Raw genomic sequence first — 20,839 nt, 5'->3', positions numbered from 1 at the left:
TCAATATCATGTGCCTCCACATATGATGCAATGAGAAGGTCACATCATCACTTCTGTGGTATTCTTGCCAAAAATGCATCATCTGTAATCCCAATCAAAATCCCACCACGTTTTTTGTATCAACAAACTGATTCTAAAATGTATAGCGAAAGGCAAAAGATCTAAACAGCCAGCACAATACTGAAGAACAAAGTTCTTTTGACTGATTGGACCCTAATAAACGAACAGTAATCAAGACAGTGTGCTACTGGAGAAAAAAACAAATTGATCAATTATACAGAATAAAGAGCCCAGAGACAGACCCCTATAAATACATAAATACTGATATTTGACAAAGGAGCAAAGGCAATACAAAGAAGCAAAGACAGCTGATTCAATCATTGCTAGAACAACTGGACATCCACATGGAAAAAAGACACAGACCTTCACAAAAATTAAAACGGATCATAGACCTAAATGTAAAATGCAAAACTATAAAACTCCGAGAAGATAGCAGAAAAGAAATCTAGACAATCTTGGATTTGGCAATGACTGTTTAGATATGACACCAAATGCACAATGAAATAAGTAACTGATAAGCTAGCCTTCATTAAAGTCAAAAACTTTGGCTCTGTAAATGATGCTTGTCAAGATAATGAAAGACAAGTTACAGACTGGGACAAAATAACTGCAAAAGACATTATCTGATTAAAGAATGGTTATCCAAAATATATCAACAATCTGATGGAAAAATGAGCCAAAGACCTTAAAAGAAAACTCACCAGAGAAGAGCTACATGGGGCAAATAAGCATACAAAAAGGTGCTTCATATATCATCGAGCAAATGCGAATTTAAAAAAAACAAGCCACCACTACACGCCTATTAAATGACCAAAATCCAGAACGCCAAATTCAGCAACTGTGCTCCTTGGCGTTTAATCCAAAAGAGCAGAAAACCTACATCCACACAAAAACCACCACACAGCTTTACTCATAACTGCCAAAATTTGGAAGCAACCAAGATGTCCTTTAGTAGCTGAATATGTAAATCAACTGTGATACATCCATACAATGAAATACTATTCAGCACTAAAAAGAAATGAGCTATTAAGCCATGAAAAGATATGGAGGAACCTTAAATGCATACTACTAAGTGAAAGAAGCCAATCTGGAAAGGCTAAACATTGAATGATTCCAACTATACAACATTCTAGAAAAGACAAAACTATGGAGATGGTAAAAAAAAAATCAGCGGATTTTTAGGACAGTGAAACTACTCTGTATGATGCTGCAATCAAAGATGCATGTCATTATAAACTTATCCAAATCCAGAGAAGGTACCACACCCAGACTGAACTCTCATGGAAACTATGGACTGTGGGTGATGATGTGCCGGTGCAGGTTCCTCAGCTATAACAAATGGACCACTCTGGTGGGGAGTACTGATAACAAGGGACGTTACACATGTGGTCAGGGGGAGTATGAAAATCCCTGTACAGTCAGTACCTTCTCATTTTTGCTGTGAACTCGAAAACTGCTCTTAAAATATAAAGACTTAAAAAAAATGCATCACCTGGGTTTAATCATGAGGAAATAAGAGACAAAAATCAAACATTCTACAAAATAACCAGTTTTCAAACTTATCTGGAAAGATTGAGAAACTGTCCCAGATTGGAGGAAACTACAGAAGCATGACAACAAATCCAACAGAGGATCCTGGACTGAATCCCAGAGCAGAGCAACGTGCTCGTGGGACAGGTGATGAAATCTGAATAAACTCTACAGATTAAGCACTGATCACTGTTGATTTCCTGATGTTGGTAACTGTACTATGATTATGTAAAACGTTAACATTTGGGGAAGCTGGGTGAAAGTTTGCAATTTTTAAAAGTCAAATAATTTTCAAATGAACAGCTAAATTTAGAAATAAAGAGTACAGCATTAGGAACAAATGCCACTATGGTAAATGAATAAACTAAAGCAGGGATCAGCAAACTGTAAAGTACAGAAAAGTAAATCATTTATTTAGGTTTTGTAGGCTCACCAGTCTTTGTCATGGCAACTCATCTCTGCTATTTTAGCACAAAAGCAACCACAGAGAAAGCATCAAGTATAGCTGTCTCAATGAAAATAGGAGGCAGTCAGGACAGATATAGCCTGTAGGCTACAATGTGACAATCCCTCAAATAAAAAAAGAACTAAATTTTAATCTTTAAACAGGTAAAGTCTGGCATAGTATGATACATAATAGCATGCTTTCTTAAATAAAATCAAACACTTTGCAAGTTTATCAGATAAAATGGGATCTCAACTTTTAAATGTAGCTTTAGCAAGAGAGTCAAAATGTTTAAAACCATCTTCCTCTCCTTAATTATATTTTGAAACAATTTAAATTGCTTCTATTTCTCTGATTATCTTTTGAACACATATGCTAACACCATTGCTTTGACATTATCTAACCACTAAATGGGTAATTTCAGAAGATCTAGCTATTCAGAAATCAAGGTATAAAATGAATAAAACCATCTGGCTTGGAATTTGTATATGATTCTTTTAGTTCAATGACATAACAGCTTTAGAGAATATGGAATTAAGAGGTATCTGATGTAAAAGTAAAAATTTTACAAATAATTTAAAAGTAAAAATAAGGTACAAACTTTCAGTTATAAATGTCACAGAGATAAAATGTACAGCAAGGTACTGTATATTTGAAAGCTGATAAGAGAGTAGATCTCTAAAGTCCTCATCGAAAGAAAAAAATCTGTAACCAGATTTGGTGATGGGTATTAAATAACTGACTGTTTCCTTTCACATTACAGTTGACCCTTGAACAGCAGAGACTTTTACTGTGTGGCTTCCCTTATATAATTTTTTCTTCAATAAATATATTGGATTTTTTTTGGCGGGGGGGACTAACAGGAATTTTAAAAACTCACAGATGAACCACGAAGCCTGGAAAAACTCCAAAAAAGTTAAGAGAAAGTTATGTCATGAATGCATAAAATATTTGTAGACAGTAGCCTAAGCTTACATAGGCATAAGGTGAGTGATATTTAATATAAAACTAATAATGTTAGTTTTCTTACTGTTGCTTGCTCAATGAGTTTTCTTACTGTGTTACAACTCTGCTTTTGTAGAATTACATTACCACACAGTACGTGTCTCTTTCTCTTAATTAGACAAACAGCGTTTCAGTCTATCATCACAGGTAAGTAGTTTCTTTTTAATGAACGTTTCTAATGTCATATGATAAATATGACTGTAATACTACATGCCATAAAGTTTTTATAACCATTCATTCATTAGTGTTTAAATTAGGCTCCCATGAAGTAGTCATATTGCTGCTTCTTCACTATCAATGCATCAATCACTGTATCTGTAAATACAATAAATATGAATCTCCCTTTCACATTATCTTCCCATTTTTGATGTCTAGTGTTAGTAATACATATACCATCTAGAGTTTTGTATCATATAGGAATGACAGACAATTCATTTTGCGAATAGATGGTACAAACTTACAGTACTGATAACAGTACTGTAAATGTATTTTCTTTTTTACTCTACAATATTGTACTGGTTTTGTCATAGGCTTCAGCAATACGTGAACTGTGAACTTCCAGATGTTCAAGCTGGTTTTAGAAAAGGCAGAGGAACCAGAGATCAAATTGCCAACATCCGCTGGACCATGGAAAAAGCAAGAGAGTTCCAGAAAACATCTATTTCTGCTTTATTGACTACGCCAAAGCTTTTGACTGTGTGGATCACAATAAACTGTGGAAAATTCTGAAAGAGATGGGAATACCAGACCACCTGACCTGCTTCTTGAGAAACCTGTATGCAGGTCAAGAAGCAACAGTTAGAACTGGACATGGAACAACAGACTGGTTCCAAATAGGAAAAGGAGTATGTAAAGGCTCTATATTGTCACCCTGCTTATTAAACATATATGCAGAGTACATCATGAGAAACGCTGGGCTGGAAGAAACACAAGCTGGAATCAAGATTGCCGGGAGAAATATCAAGAACCTCAGATACGCAGATGACACCACCCTTACGGCAGAAAGTGAAGAGGAGCTAAAAAGCCTCTTGATGAAAGTGAAAGAGGAGAGTGAAAAAGGCGGCTTAAAGCTCAACATTCAGAAAACTAAGATCATGGCATCTGGTCCCATCACTTCACGGCAACAGTGGAAACAGTGTCAGACTTTATTTTGGGGGGCTCCAAAATCACTGCAGATGGTGATTGCAGCCATCAAATTAAAAGACGCTTACTCCTTGGAAGGAAAGTTATGACCAACCTAGATAGCATATTGAAAAGCAGAGATATTACTTTGCCAACTAAAGTCCATCTAGTCAAGGCTATGGTTTTTCCTGCGGTCATGTATGGATGTGAGAGTTGGACTGTGAAGAAAGCTGAGCGCCAAAGAATTGATGCTTTTGAACTGTGATGTTGGAGAAGGCTCTTGAGAGTCCCTTGGACTGCAAGGAGATCCAACCAGTCCATTCTGAAGGAGATCAGCCCTGGGATTTCTTTGGAAGGAATGATGCTAAAGCTGAAACTCTAGTACTTTGGCCACCTCATGAGAAGAGTTGACTCACTGGAAAAAGATTCTGATGCTGGGAGGGATTGGGGGCAGGAGGAGAAGGGGACGACAGAGGATGAGATGGCTGGGTGGCATCACTGACTCGATGGACTTGAGTCTGAGTGAACTCCGGGAGTTGGTGATGGACAAGGAGGCCTGGCGTGCTGCAGTTCATGGGGTTGCAAAGAGTCGGACACGACTGAGCGACTGAACTGAACTGAACATGAGTCCGCAACGGGTGTACACGTGTTCCCCATCCTGAACTCCCCTCCCACCTCCCTCCCCATACCATCCCTCTGGGCCATCCCAGTGCACCAGCCCCGAGCATCCTGTAACATGCATCAAACCTGGACTGGCGATTCGTTTCACATATGATATTATACATGTTTCAATGCCATTCTCCCAAATCATCCCACCCTCGCCCTCTCCCACAGAGTCCATAAGACTGTTCTATACATCTCTGTCTCTTGCTGTCTCGCATACAGTGTTATCGTTACCATCTTTCTAAATTCCATATATATATGTTAGCACACTGTACTTTGGTGTTTTTCTTTCTGGCTTACTTCACTCTGTATAATGTATTTTCTTCTCAATGTTTTATTTTTTCTATCTTACTTTATTATAAGAATATGGAATATAATACATATAACATACAAAATACATATTAATGAACTGTTTATGTTAACCCTAAGACTGCCAGTCAACAAGAGGCTTTTAGTAGTTAAGTTTTGAAGGAGTCAGAGGTTACAAGTGGATTTTTGACTGTACAGGATCAAAAATGTGCCCTAAATCCCACATTGTTCAAGGGCCATAAACATTTATATACATGTATACACAAATATTGAATTGTTATGTTGTGTACTTGCAACTGTTATATGTCAAGTAAAGCACAATAATTTCTTTAAAGTGAAAAAGATTTCATTAAAGGCAGTAAAATTTAGTTACATAATAGTTTGAAGCCTCACTAAATTTATTCAGAAAGAACCACCAGATTTGGATACTAGAAAGAAATGTTACTATTTTTTTTACCCAAGAATTAATCAAAAATAAGACCAAAGATAATATAACTGAAATTTAAAAAACAACATAGATGACATAAATGCATATAGCCACTATACATTTATAAAAGATCAAAAACCTAGGTTAACAGTAATTAGCCTATGTGGGCTCTTTTAAGTCATGGTGGCTCATTCTGAGCAACAGGAGACCTTGCCCAGAGGTCCCTGGCTTCGTCACTAGGTAACACTGAGACGACCACTCGCAGTGACAGCACTCACAGACCAGTGGATGCATCATCAGGCCACAGCTTACCCCAGGGTGTTGCCAGCCAGCCTGCCCAGAGTCTCAGAACCTGAGAGAAACCACGGGGAGTCGCTTGTCCTACCAGGTCTCGATGTCCTCCCTGCCCCAGAGCTGCTATTCAACTTTGACCTGGGAAAAAAACAAGAGGTAGAAAAATCACGGAAAAGTCCCCAACTGCCTAGGAATTCCAGGCTTCACTACATAAAATATCAGCTTAACAATTCTGATGACTCTCACTGAGATGGACACTTCAGAACAAAGAGCAAATCTAACAACTTGTAACCTGGTAACAATCCCACTCCTGTCTGACTTTTTCATGGTTTAGCTGCAAACAAATTGTTTCTTAGATTTTTAAAAGTAATCATACTTTCCTCAGAAGCAGTCAATTGAAAGTCATCATGCATTATCTAGCAATCTTTTTTACCTGTCATCCTTTATAAAGACTAAAACTTTGAAGACTTCATTAATTTCCAATTGAGTTACCTGATTTGGGAATATTAAGGGGGAAAAAACATGATCTGAAAAGGCAGTTCACTCAAAGAGTAAATCTGACTTGGAATCTACCAAATACATATCATACTTCTGGTAACCTATTCTGTTAAGTGATCATTGATTCCTCTGCTACTTTTAATGTGAATATTTTAGTTAAAAATCACTGCTTACATAAAAATTAAAATCAAACTACAAAGTAACCACTGCATTCTATTTTAAGCATCTGGTTTTCTACAATGCTTTTTAACTTGAAGGTTCCCAAAATCAAAACACAGATGGAATATTATACCTTGAAGAATTAAATTATTTATTAAATAGAAAGGACATAATGTCTTACCCATCATTATTGTCAGGTTTACCCAATTCCAATCGGTCTGGCTGTACTGAAAAACCAATCCTGCAAACTCTACCATCCTAGAAGCAAAGAAAATAGAACTTTCCCAAGTAAAAATGTGCATTAAAACTTGAGTTTATTCAACGAACAGATTATGTATCTATCACTGTCAATTCAAAAAGCCAAAATATAAGCTCCCTTCCAGAAGGCACTCATCCTGAAGCCAGAAGTATGTTTTATATGCGTTCCCATGAAACCAGTAAAGATAATGTAAAATATCTTAATCTAACAGAATTCAGAGTAAGAAAATAACTGGATATCAGGAACTTCCCCATTCTCTTACTAACTAGTTTCAAGCTCTAGTAAATCATTTACACTTTCTCTGGGCCAGAGAATTTATACAATAAGGAAATGGAACTGGGTGAGCTCTGAAATAACTATCATAAGAAACTGCTCTTTTCCTCGTTCCTTCCAAAAGGAAGACATGGGATGATGCACAGTTGTATTTTGACACTCATCTTCACTTCTCTAACTAACTTAAGAGTAAACAATTTACCTCAAGAAGGAAGGCAGCATGATTCGGTCCCACCACACACTGTTTAATAGTAGCCTGCTCCAGTACATTCAAAGGGGGGTGGCTGGGGAATAAAAAAAAAACATGCAAGCAAAGTTATTATTTCTCTTTCCTCCGAAGTCATAGTATTTACTAGAAACTATTACATGGTATACACATACACTCATCATGTGTGTGAGTGTACGTGTGAGTGTATGTGTATACCATGTAATAAAATCATACGTATGTGTGAGCGTGTGTATGTGTGTGTGTATATATATATAAAATGAAAATTATAACACCCTATCATTATGATGAAAAGCCACAAGGAATTTAAATAAGAAAATTATTTTTTAAATGGCAAATACACCCTTGAGGGTTTTTGCAATTTCAATTAACCAAAGAATTGCTGGCAAAACTCATTTTTAAAAAAACTAATATTTATATGTTTTAAAGCAATAATTGAAATACATTATCTATAGTCATTATACCTCTTTGGTATGGCAGAGTTTTTAAAAATCAGTATGAACACAAACTATAATTCAAATGAACTCACACATAAAAAGCTGACAGCTAGATTAAAATATACTTAATAGCTGCTATCTAAACATGAGTACGTTTTCCTAATTTTTGTTTTTTAAAAAAGCTATTCTTTTCAGGAAACACAAAATATTTAAAAACTCTTACCTGTTTAAATTGTATTTGTTCAGTTTCTCTGAAACTTCTCGTAACCTTTAAAAACAAAACAAAGCATTGAATAAACAACACATACAGAGCCTCTGTAAACAAAAGAGTTCTCGTGTGTGTGTGTTCAGTCATGTCCGACTCTTTTGTGACCCCATGGACTATAGCCCGCCAGGATCCTCTGTCCATGGGATTTCCCAGGCAATACTGGAGTGGGTTGCCATTTCCTTCTTCAGGGGATCTTCCTGACCCAAGAACCGAACTCACGTCTCTGGGTCTCCTGCATTGGCAACTGGATTCTTTACCATCGCACCACCACAAAAAATTTACTAAGGCAAAAATGATTTGTATATAATCTTTAAGTTCTGTCTCTAAAAAGCCGTAAGTCAACCCTGCAGTTGCCTTCCCTCACCACCTCATTTGTAACTTCAGTCATCATCTTATTTTACAGAAGAGGAACAGGCTTCCAGATTTTAACAAACCAGCAGTAGAACTGGCAACTGAATCAATGCCCAGTGCAAAGCCAATTCTTCAAACACCGTACTACATATGCTGAAAGAGATTCTCGAAGGTACAGGTATACCACGAAGTGAAACTATCTGGAAAGTATCTAACTGTTAAAGAATTTAATATAACAAGGCAGAAACAATCCAGAAGCCAAACTGACTTTAAAAGTTCTGGAAGAAGGGCCTTGTGACACACGATAGTACAAATTAAAACCTTGGTGCCCAGGTTCGTGTTCTTGTGGAGTTGCAAAAAAAAAAAAAAAAAAAAAAAAACTTAGTGACCATATCTGTAAAACAAGGACAACACCTGACATTTTTAAGAGTTATTGAATATGCTTAGAAAAATCTCAAAGGGCTATCTAACAGAGATATTAACTCATGTTATTTATTACCATTTTGCTGTTTCTCTCAAAGAACAGTCTTGAGTTAATATAAAGAACTGTAATATTCATTTAAATTAGGTACTTCTGTCAACCTAAGGAAGTCATTTTATAATAGAAAGATGTAATCAAATGTAGAGATTTTAAGAGTTCAGTTCTATTAAGTTACCTAAACAAATGCCTGATCTTTGAAAACAGTATCTGTTTTATTATTATTAATAACTGAAAAATAATTTTCAGAAATTATTCTTTTAAAAATAAACTGAGAATTTTAGAAAACAGGGGAAAAAAACAGAACAGTAAATCAATAGGAAATTTCATAAAGTTTGCTTTGTAAAGAGTGACAAAAATACATAAAATCAAATTTCAGTCATTCGTACTAACAACTAAAGTGGTATAGATACTCAAAATTAAACATACTTAAAGCTAGTTTAGGATTTAAAAGTTACCACAAATCATACAATGTGTGGGCAAATAAGCTAATTATCTGATAAGAGATTCTACTAGGTACCAACTGTCCTTCAACTTTATCTAGTAAAGTTCTATCCTCTGTTCTTTACGAGGAGCATCTTTGAAACACTAAAATGTGTATAAGCAAATGGTGCTGTGCTAAGCCACTTCAGTCGTGTCTGACTCTTTGCAACCCTATGGACTGGAGCCCCCAGGCTCCTCTGTCCATGGGATTCTCCAGGCAAGAATACTGGAGTGGGTTGCCATGCCCTCTTCTAAGTATAACCAAATGTCCAACACTAAACCATATTCCTAAGCAAAAATAGGGCTTCCCAGGCAGCGCCTGGGAGCTCGCCAGCCAATGCAGAAGACATGAGATGAGGGTTCAATTCTTGGATTGGGAAGATCCCCTGGAGAAGGAAATGGCAACCACTCCAATATTCTTGCCTGGAGAACTCCATGGACAGAGGAAGCTGGTGGGCTATAGCCCATGGGGTACCAAAGAGTTGGACACGCCTGAGTGACTAACACTTTCAAGCAAAAGTAACTTTTGAATGATGTCATACTTAATTTTCACTCCCAAATAGCATCTGATCATCTCTGATTTGGCTCTCAATAAAATAATTTTCATTTTCCTAGTCTTTCATTAACAAAAAATGTTTTCTTCAGTCCTTTGAAGTCAAGCTTTTTTACCATATCTCAGTCTGCTTGTTTACAATGCACATATCTGTGCTCCAAGACAAGAGAAAACGGAAGAGTAATGCACTGTGGAACTCATGAGCTCTGGAAGAAGGCTGACTAGAAAATGGGGAGAAGAAAATAAACTGGGAGGCTCTGTTCTGGGCAATAACCACAGGCTCGAGGAGACCCAGCAGGGAGGCAGGAGCTCTCTCTCCTCAGCCCACATTCACTCTGAGCCATGTATAAAACTCTTCAGCAGATAACAGAGCAGAGAGACTGTGAGATAAGACCAAGGAAGGCTTCACTTCCCAAAAGCCACAGTAGTGACACTGTCAAAAGATACTTGTTCACCAGCATACAACTAAATCCCTCATTTCCATTCCTTTTTTCTTAGCCCAACACTGTTAGCCAAACTCTCCAGAGTTTTCACAAAGCATAGGGGAGTGAGTGTCCTCAAAACTGGACAACTGAGATTAAGAATTAAATGATGCTTTCAAGGCTCCATATACCACCACAGGTAGTATCTATAAAACTAAAGTAGAGTTTGAGGATATCAAAATGCTAGAAATAAAGAGAAATAAAATAACAATTCAAGAACTCAAAAGCAAATTTCACATTAGGAAGGGGATAGAAGAAATGGTTACAGACATAAAACTTTCTATCATCAAAAATCATAGTGGACTCCTAACTGTATCTGAAATGTACACCCATTTGTACTGGAAATGATACCCACTGCTTGACAAGAAATCCAGGCTTTACTCCCAGCTCATCTACCACTAGTAGCCCATTAAGTTTTTGGTCTCATCTATGTGAAGGAAGACTAATCAGTCCTCTCTAGTTCTTTTTAATCTTGAAACTGTTAAGAAGGTATGAAAAGCAAATACATCAGTGGAAGATATTTATGTTAACGTTTATATTGAAACAGTATTTACTGTCATATTCAATTTCATCTTACCCATTTGAAACTTTCATACACAAACTGACTTTACATAGACACTTAAGAATGCGTCTCTAAATATCAAATTTGTTTAATTTCTTAAATTCAATCCCCCAAATTTATAGAAAATATATATCATTTTTCAAAATTTCAAGATAGTTATTTTAACGAAAAAATTAATTGGCCCCATAAACCTTTTTCTACATGGATCCCAGATAACAGTAACAAAGAAATCTTCAAAGCAAAAAAAAAAACAAAGTACTAACTACAAAATACGGAGTACTTTGTTCCCCTTAATATTACAGAATCCTGGGCAGACATGCAAAACTCAGAATCACTGCAGGCCACTGATCACATTCATTTAAATTTACTAAGTTACTGAATGTTTGTCCAAAATTATCAGGCACTCATCTACATCAAAGGATCCTCGTCCAAAAGCTTACAATGCTTAAAGTTATTAACTGTTCAGTTCAGTTCAGTTCAGTCGTATCTGACTCTGCAACCCCATGAACTGCAGCACACCAGGCCTCCCTGTCCATCACCAATTCCTGGAGTTTACCCAAACCATGTCCACTGAGTCAGTGATGCCATCCAATCATCTCATCCTCTGTCCTCCCCTTCTCCTCCTGCCCTCAATCTTTCCCGGCATCAGGGTCTTTTCAAATGAGTCAGCTCTTCACATGAGGTGGCCAAAGTACTGGAGTTACAGCTTCAACATCAGTCCTTCCAATGAACACCCAGTACTGATCTCCTTTAGGATGGACTCCTCGCAGTCAAAAGGACTCTCAAGAGTCCTTCAACACCACAGTTCAAAAGCATCAATTCTTTGGCGCTCAGCTTTCTTCACAGTCCAACTCTCACATCCATACACGACGACTGGAAAAACCATAGCTTTGACTAGATGGACCTTTGTTGGCAAAGTAATGCCTCTGCTTTTCAATATGCTATCTAGGTTGGTCATAACTTTCCTTCCAAGGAGCAAGAGTCTTTCAATTTCATGGCTGCAATCACCATCTGCAGTGATTTTGGAGCCCCCCAAAATAAAGTCTGACACTGTTTCCCCATCTATTTGCCATGAAATGATGGGACCAGATGCCATGATCTTCATTTTCTGAATGTTGAGCTTTAAGCCAACTTTTTCACTATCCTCTTTCACTTTCATCAAGAGGCTCTTTAGTTCTTCACTTTCTGCCATAAGGGTGGTGTCATCTGCATATCTGAGGTTATTGATATTTCTCCCGGCAATCTTGATTCCAGCTTGTGCTTCTTCCAGCCCAGCATTTCTCACGATGTACTCTGCATATAAGTTAAATAAGCAGGGTGACAATATAGAGCCTTTACATACTCCTTTTCCTATTTGGAACCAGTCTGTTGTTCCATGTCCAGTTCTAACTGTTGCTTCCTGACCTGCATACAGGTTTCTCAAGAGGCAGGTTAGGTGGTCTGGTATTCCCATCTCTTTCAGAATTTTCCACAGTTTATTGTGATCCACACAGTCAAAGGCTTTGGCATAGTCAATAAAGCAGAAAGAGATGTTTTTCTGGAACTCTCTCTCTTTTTCCATGGTCCAGCGGATGTTGGCAATTTGATCTCTGGTTCCTCTGCCTTTTATAAAACCAGCTTGAACATCTGGAAGTTCGTGGTTCACGTATTGCTGAAGCCTGGCTTGGAGAATTTTGAGCATTACTTTACTAGCGTGTGAAATGAATGCAACTGTGCAGTAGTTTGTGCATTCTTTGGCATTGCCTTTCTTTGGGATTGGAATGAAAACTGACCTTTTCCAGTCCTGTGGCCACTGCTGAGTTTTCCAAATTTGCTGGCATATTGTGTGCAGCACTTTCATGGCATCATCTTTCAGGATCTGAAATAGCTCAACTGGAATTCCATCACCTCTACTAGCTTTGTTCGTAGTGATGCTTTCTAAGGCCCACTTGACTTCACATTCCAGGATGTCTGGCTCTAGGTGAATAATCACACCATCATGATTATCTGGGTCAGAAGATCTTTTTTTGTACAGTTCTGTATATTCTTGCCACCTCTTCTTAATATCTTCTGCTTCTGTTAGGTCCATACCATTTCTGTCCTTTATTGAGACCATCTTTGCCTGAAATGTTCCCTTGGTATCTCTAATTTTCTTGAAGAGATCTCTTGTCTTTCCCATTCTATTGTTTCCTCTATTTCTTTGCATTTCTGTATTTCTTCCCATTGTAATATTAACACAAGTTTCCTGTTTTTAAAAGAAAAGATAAGCCACCCTGGTGGTGGTAGTGTAGTTGCTAAGTCGAGTACAACTCTTGCAACCCCATGGACTGTATGTAGCCCACCAGGTTCCCCTGTCCATGGGATTTCCCAGTCAAGAATACTAGAGCAGGTTGCCATTTCCTTCTCCAAGGATTCTTCTGAATCCAGGGATCAAAACCACATCTCCTGCACTGCAGGCAATCTCCTGCATTGCAGGCAGATTCTTTACCACTAAGCCACCAGGGAAGGCCACCTTAGAGCTCACCAGGCAGATTCTTTACTGCTCAGCCACCAGGGAAGGCCACCTTAGAGCTTACCAACTTCCATTTCAGAATAAATCTTTACATGTGATTGTGATGGGAAACAAGTTTAAGAACACAGCATAACATTACAAAATAACCTCATAACTCAGCATTTAATCTCATTTGGAGACAGGCAGGAAAGTCTTTGTGAGGTGGCTGCAACACACAATGGATAGGTTAGCAGTATGTTTCTGACAATCCTTAGTACTCCAACACCAAAGATTTATTCTGTATTCCGAATCAATAATCTATTCTATTCCTTCAGATTTATAGACAGATTTACAGAACCACAGGCTGGAAAATTTTCAAGCACCAAGGTAAGGTAACAGCAAACCAGTATTAAAAGAGAAATAAGTATAACAGTACCTGCTAGAAAGTAGCATATTTCATAGCTGACCTTGAAATTCCCTACAATTTCAGTCTCATCTCCCCTAAATTTAACATTATAATTTCTAAAACCCACAGCTGACAGTAACACTTAATGTAGGGTCTTCAGTTTTATAATTCTCTGCCCTAATCCTGAATCCCCTGCCACCTGTTCAATAAACACATCCCCCAAATGAATGAAACCTGCTAGATTCCTAGTTACATTTCTAAATGTAAAAAATTTAGGTGTGTCTGGACCCCTAAAAGGCTCCAATTTTCCAGCATGTCTTTCCCTCAGTCCACCTTCTACAAGATGATGTTCTTCTTTACCTGGACCTGTAAGACCAGGGATACCTATCCATGTTTCACGTTTATCAGTACTCACTTTAGTGGTGGAAGTGGCCTAATTCTTCTGCCACCCATACATTTCCTCTGGTCTCGCTCTTATTTCTTCAGGCCCAGCTCAAACACTACCTCCTCTCCGTGAAGTTTTCTGGTGGCTCTAATTTTCCTCCCAGATAAACCTACAGCTTCTTCCTCATACAGGACCCTTTAATGGTCTATTTGACATTCTACAGTCATTTGTGTTTCCATCTAAACTGGCTTCAGACTTTAAGCAAAGAAGAGATAAAACTTACCAAGTGTATTTCCCCACTCTTCCATTTCTTTCCAACAGTGAAAATGTACAATAATACTTGTTACAATACATTTCAGGAGCAGAAAAGATTTCTGATCTTAAACTAAACAAAACTACTCCTCAGGTCTTCTACCTCAAATTGAAGTTTAGAACAAGCAAGAAAAGTGTGAATGAATATACAGATTTTTTTTAGGAAGGTTGCCCATATTAACTCATTAACAGACCAGTTAACACAGTGAAAACATCTGATAATTCACCAGTTACCCAATAATCATACTAGCAAACTACCTTTAAAGTGACCTCACTCCACTCTCTAGATATCCATTCATGGAAATAAAACTTTTACCTATCCATATAATTTTATTTTGGAATATAGGGTTTAATAATCCATATGAAGAAACAACAGTAAATCAGTGAAAGGCTACTTACAACACTAAATCATAAGATTCCTACAGAAAATGTCTTAAAAGAACACCTGTCATCCACGTCAGAGAAGGCAGGTACTGCCAAAACTTAAATGCACCCAGATAAGCTTTTTGTAGAAAAAGAAATACTGTAGGAATATTTCTGGCATTTCTCCAAAAGCAAACTCTCTAAAGCTTAAAATTCAAGAGGCAATCAAAGCGCACTTTTTTTTTTCTTTTGCAGCAATGGCTGTATTACCAGATTGATGGCAGAGAGAGGAGTCAAACCCTCCTCCTACCACAGAACATGGTCTTTGCACTGTATCATCACACACTTTCCTGAGTATTGGGAGTCCCTCCACAACACAGTTCTTTTATACAACTATTGCACCACACCATATACACTGCCACTTGTGAAATGCTTCCTTGCATGCCAACTGTTCACATTATCAATAATAACAATAAATTCAAGCTATTACATGGTGGTGCTGCCTGGCAGCAGGACTGCAACTGGGAAAAAAGAATATACTTTCGGCAAAGGTGCAGGGAGCATTTTGAGACGGTCATTTACTTGTGCCAGCATTTAGTAAGTACATTCCCACTCCCAACCGAAGGCCTGGAGTTAGCTTCTTCAATCCTGTACAGTGGGTATCCCAATCCCAAGTCCCTTTTCACACAGTCCTGGAGCAGGCCACCTGCTCAAGGGGAGCCCCTTCAGGGAGTTCTGGGTGTCAAGACTGAAGGATAACCAAGTCTCCTCCTCCTACTGCACTGTGGATTTGTTTATGGGTGAAGGAGATGAAGTCTTTCAGCCTACCTGCCCACTGTGTTGTGACTTAAAATATTCGGAGCTACCTTGACCTGTGGGCCTCAGAACAGCTTAGCGGAATTAGGGTTGCTTTGGCCCAAACAAGCAGGAAGATCCCATGGAGAAGGAAATGGCAACCCACTTCAGTATTCTTGCCTGGAGAATCCCATGGATTGAGGAGCCTGCTAGGCTACAGTCCATGGGGTTGCAGAGTTGGACACGACTGAGCGACTTTACTTCACTTGGCCCAAACAAGAAGCACCAGCACTTAGGGGTGATTCCCTTCATCTCTGTGATTATGAAAGACTCTCTTGCTGTATGTCTGAAATGTGACTTCAAGACATTCAATTTTCAGATACAGTTTTTAAAAATTCGTTCTGTACTGCTTCTATCTGAATTTAACCCTGATCATGCATTCCTAGCTTCAGAATTTCTCAGGAATTGGGGGTGGGGGGGAGGGGTGGATAATGAGAGAAGCAGTACAGGTATTTAGACAATACATACATAGAAGAAAAAAATCACTACACCAAAACTCAACAAGTGATGGTTTCAAAAGGTTGGTTACAATGGAGGGTCTGAAACACTATTTATGAACTCTTAATACTGTTAAAACTAAAACCCAGGGGCTTCCTGGTGGCTCAATGGTAAAGAACCCACTTGCCAATGCGGGGGACACGGGTTCCATCCCTGATCTGGGAATATCCCACATGCTGCAGAGCAATTAAGCCCGCGAGCCACAACTACTGAAGCCAGCACCCTAGAGCCCATGCTCCACAACAAGAGAAGCTAATATAACGAGAAGCCCACACACTGCAACTAGAGAAAAGTCCGGGCAGCAACAAAGACCCAGCAGAGCCAAAAATCAGTTAATCAACTAATTTTTAAAAATCCACTGGTCTATTGTGCACTCAGAATAAATGTATCCATGCATGATTCTCTAGATATAAAATAACATGGTAATGCAGCATAAAGCCTATGAAAAATGTAACCCTGCCTCCATGATAGCATTAAACTTCTCATGAGTACTAAAGACTTATTTCAACAGGGGAAGGCGAGGCAGTAGAGGCAAGGATCAGAAAGAACTTCTAAGATTTACATGCAAAAGCTATAGTCAATCAGTAAAAGGGGTGGGCAGGGGGAAGGCTTTAAGTCTAAGTCACAAACTGCCAGCCTACAGGTGTAAACATGATGTTGAATCACATGGCCGTTTAAATTTTTAAAAGACTCTTAAAGAACTTGGCCAACATGTAAAACTGGAAAATTTCAGACAGGTACTCAGATTTCTAGCTTCTCTTGAAAAATGAGATCTAACAACCAAGCTCCTATTGACTAGTGGTGACAAGAGGTGCCCTTACCTGCCTAGCACCTGGAGGCGTTTGCATGTGAGACCACTGACAGAAGATTATCCCTCCCACCCTCTAAAAGAGGGTATTTCCTCGGGAAGAGTACTCTGTTCAGTTTTATAATGCAAATCTCAGCTTGTACTTTGATCCATAATATATCTTTGCTTAGACATAAGTCTTAGCCACGTTTTCTTTAGATCTGAGTTGACTTTTCTCTCTTTTTTGCCGACCAAAGAAAATGGTGCCAGACAGCAAACACCTAACTTTTTTTTTTTTTTTTAATTTGGCTGCACCAGGTCTTAGTTGTGGCACATGGGATCTAGTACCCTGACCAGGGATTGAACCCAGGCTCCCTGCACTGGGAGCAGTCTTAGGCGCTAGACCACCAGGGAAGTCCCCTGACTTTTAAAATACTACAAATCACCCAAATGATGGCTTTTATAGAGGGGGAAAAAACCCTTCTGTCAGCTTCCCGAGTAACCAGTTATAGGCAGGATTTCTATACACTTTGTGCTTATGGAGAAAACGAATGCCTGTTTATATAATGTGTTCATTTTACTTTAAATAAATAAACACAAGATATTCAGCCTCAAGATACATTCAAGACCAAAAAAAAAGTTTCCAGATAAAATACAGAAAATGATACAAATTTTAAGTGGGAAATTTAATTCTTACTCCTAAAATGGTTCTCAGTTGAAACAGCTCAAACATTTCTATACAACTAAGATGAGAAAAACCCACGTTATAGAAATACTCTGCAACTACAACAAAGAAAAGACATTATACTTACAAATAATTTCTTCCCTTAACATAGGAAAATATTCTAGTTAGAAATTCCTATATAATGCCATAAATAACATTTTTCGTAACAAAACGAAAAGGAGACCAAAATCCCAAAGTTTTTACTGTGCCATTCAAAAGATAAACACATCTCTGAGAAACTAGCACAAGAAAGTGAGTCATTTTCCTTTAAAGCAAAACCATCCACTTTATTTTCAGCTCCATTCAAAACAGGAAAAGGGAAATACACATGCCAAATGGACAAGAAATTTGGTAGGAAAAGATAAAGATTTGGCCTTTACACATTAATTCTTCTTTATAATTTCCTGTGTCTTTGTCTCACCTAATTTCAATTTCTTAACAGTAAGACTATATATACATACAAGAGTCAAACTTGTGTTAACTTGCATGCTAACAGAGTAAGAAGACTTCTTTAGTGCTTCCGTTCCAAAAATGTAGCATCCAGCCAAAATTTTAAGAGAAAAGTCTTGGTTTTTCTTCACCCTTAGGCCATATCCACATTCTGAATAACTGCAACATCATTCAATAAAGTATCTGCCAAATGCATATAATGTATTCGAACTGTTACAAACCCCATTTTAACTCCACATACAAATCAAACGTCTCATGAGAAACTAATGCACTTCATAATATAAATACTGCTGTTCAGCAAGGTACTCAGTTTTTTAAATAGAGCTATATACCTATGATTAAATCTGACTTTTTCACAAAACAAGACTATCAGGAGGTTAGGTTCCTGACCAAGGATCCTGATGCCATTAGACTCAGGAAAGCTTCTTTAAATAACAGATAATGGGATGGCTTCTTGTTTGCCCTTTTAGTGAAATAGTAGTTTTACTGCCTCTGAAACGGTCACTGGACATTCTTGAGCTGCCATTCCGTCTGCTCCAGAAGCCATCCTGCAGTCCTGAGGGGCAGCATGGTGGTAGGGAAAGAAGGGGCTGTCAAACAAATCAACCTGGGTTCAATTCCATCTCTTCCATTAACTGGTTCTGCAACCTTGGGCAAGTTTACTTTAACCTCCCAGAGCATGGAAGGTTTCTTGCTCTGTTAAATGAAGATCAACCACTTGTTTGGTAGTGCTGCTGTAAGGATTAAAGGTAATTTTGTAATGTACTCTGGAAAGAGCCAAGCACTTAAATGCTCAATAAATGGCAGCCATTATCATTATCACTGAAATATATTTTTCACCCTTGGATAGCTTGCTCTATAGATTGCTATTTCAAATCAGCCAACTTCTAGCTTGAACCGGTTGCCAAATTAAACAAGGCCCAATTTGAATCTGGAGATCTGGTAGGAACCCGAAGAACCAGGGAATGACAACTAAGTCTGGGAATTCCTGGAATCAGAAATCTGTAGGCACACTAACTCTTTGTATCCTGTGCCTTGGCTTTTATTTCACAACAGTAAGAGATTCTTTCTCTTCTCTCCCCTACTACTTCCAGTCTCATCTCCTAACACTTCCAGAGCACTGCATACTCCAGATATCACTATGCTCTCCCAAGTTCTTAACTAGATTATATTCACAAACTACTCTATTTTTCTCTTTCCTTTTGGCACTCTGTGTAGCTTATGAGAGTTCCCCGAACAGAGAGAGAACCCAGGCCACAACAGCAGAAGCACAGAATCCCAACCACTAAACCACCAGGGAGCTCCTTAGTTTATTTTATGTGTACTCACCCACTCCTTCAGTCTAGAATAAACTATACTCTACTGCCCTCTACACATCTATAGATACTAATCCCTCAAGGGGTGGCTGAAAGAACCTGTGGGAAACCTTAACTCATCTTTCACTTCAGGCTATACTAGGTATTCTTCTGACCCCCTGTGGCATACTTCCTCCACTGTACTTATACTGTATAACTACTTGTTTGGTGAAATATCTCTTTCCCAGCCTATGTGTTATGCTCAGAATACATCATGAAAAATGCTGGACTGGATGAAGCACAAGCTGAAATCAAGACTGCCGGGAGAAATATCAATAACCTCAGATATGCAGATGACACCACCCTTATGGCAGAAAGCGAAGAAGAATTAAAGAACCTCTTGATGAAAGTGAAAGAGGTGAAAAAGTTGGCTTAAACTCAATATTCCGAAAACTAAGATCATGGCATCTGGTCCCATCATTTCACAGCAAATAGATGGGGAAACAATAGAAACAGTGACAGACTTTATTTTGGGGGGCTCCAGAATCACTGCAGATGGTGACTGCAGCCATGAAATTAAAAGACACTTGCTCCTTGGAAGAAAAGTTATGACCAACTTAGACAGCATATTAAAAAGTAGAGACATTACTATGCAGACAAAGATCTGTCTAGTCAAAGCTATGGTTTTTCCCCTAGTCATGCATGGATAGGAGAGTTGGACTACAAAGAAAGCTGAGCGCCAAAGAATTGATGCTTTTGAACTTTGGTGTTGGAAAAGACTCTTGAGAGTCCCTTGAACTGCAAGGAAATCCAACCAGTCCATCCTAAAGGAAATCAGTCCTGAATACTCATTGGAAGGACTGATGTTGAAGCTGAAACTCCAATACTTTGGCCACCTGATGTTAAGAGCTGACTTTCTTGGAAAGACCCTGGTGCTGGGAAAAGACTGAAGGCGGGAGGAGAAGAGGACAACAGAGGATGAGATGGTTGGATGGCATCATGGACTCAATGGACATGAGTTTGAGTAAGCTCCAGGAGTTGGTGATGGACAGGAGTTGGTGATGGACTGCATGCTGCAGTCCATGGGGTCACAGAGTCTGACACAACTGAGCGACTGAACTGAACTGAACAGCCTGCTGCGTTAGTCACTCAGTCGTGTCCGACTCTTTTCCAGGCTCCTCTGTCCGTGGAATTCTCCAGGCAAGAACACTGGAGTGGACTGCCATTTTCTTCTCCAAGCCTGAAACTCTACAAAGGCAAGAATCATGTTTCCACTGATTTCTAAACCCCCAGCACCCAACACACAGTAAAACCCTTCTGTGCGCTGATGGATGGGTGGCTGAACAAATGAGTAGACGTTCATATCCCTGCGCTAAGTCCTACGCTGACTCAAAATGGTGAATTCATAGC

At 38.6% G+C, this 20,839-nt stretch overlaps 1 protein-coding gene across 1 annotated transcript in view; it reads right to left on the bottom strand.

Annotated features, from left to right (window-relative positions):
* Positions 1–20,839, bottom strand: part of UBR5 (ubiquitin protein ligase E3 component n-recognin 5) — a 131,418-nt gene that overhangs the window by 78,476 nt on the left and 32,103 nt on the right. Inside the window, exons 2-5 of the mRNA XM_068983714.1 lie at positions 7,931–7,975; positions 7,247–7,328; positions 6,694–6,770; positions 5,874–5,993 (exon numbers count right to left, since the gene is read on the bottom strand). Coding sequence (XP_068839815.1) covers positions 5,874–5,993; positions 6,694–6,770; positions 7,247–7,328; positions 7,931–7,975 — 324 coding nt within the window. The remainder of the gene's footprint in view (positions 1–5,873; positions 5,994–6,693; positions 6,771–7,246; positions 7,329–7,930; positions 7,976–20,839) is intronic.

This window comes from Capricornis sumatraensis, chromosome 11 (genome assembly GCF_032405125.1).
Source record: "Capricornis sumatraensis isolate serow.1 chromosome 11, serow.2, whole genome shotgun sequence".
NCBI classification, from domain to species: domain Eukaryota; kingdom Metazoa; phylum Chordata; class Mammalia; order Artiodactyla; family Bovidae; genus Capricornis; species Capricornis sumatraensis.
The sequence above is the reverse complement of the archived record's forward strand: the minus strand, read 5'-3'. Positions and strand labels throughout refer to the sequence as shown.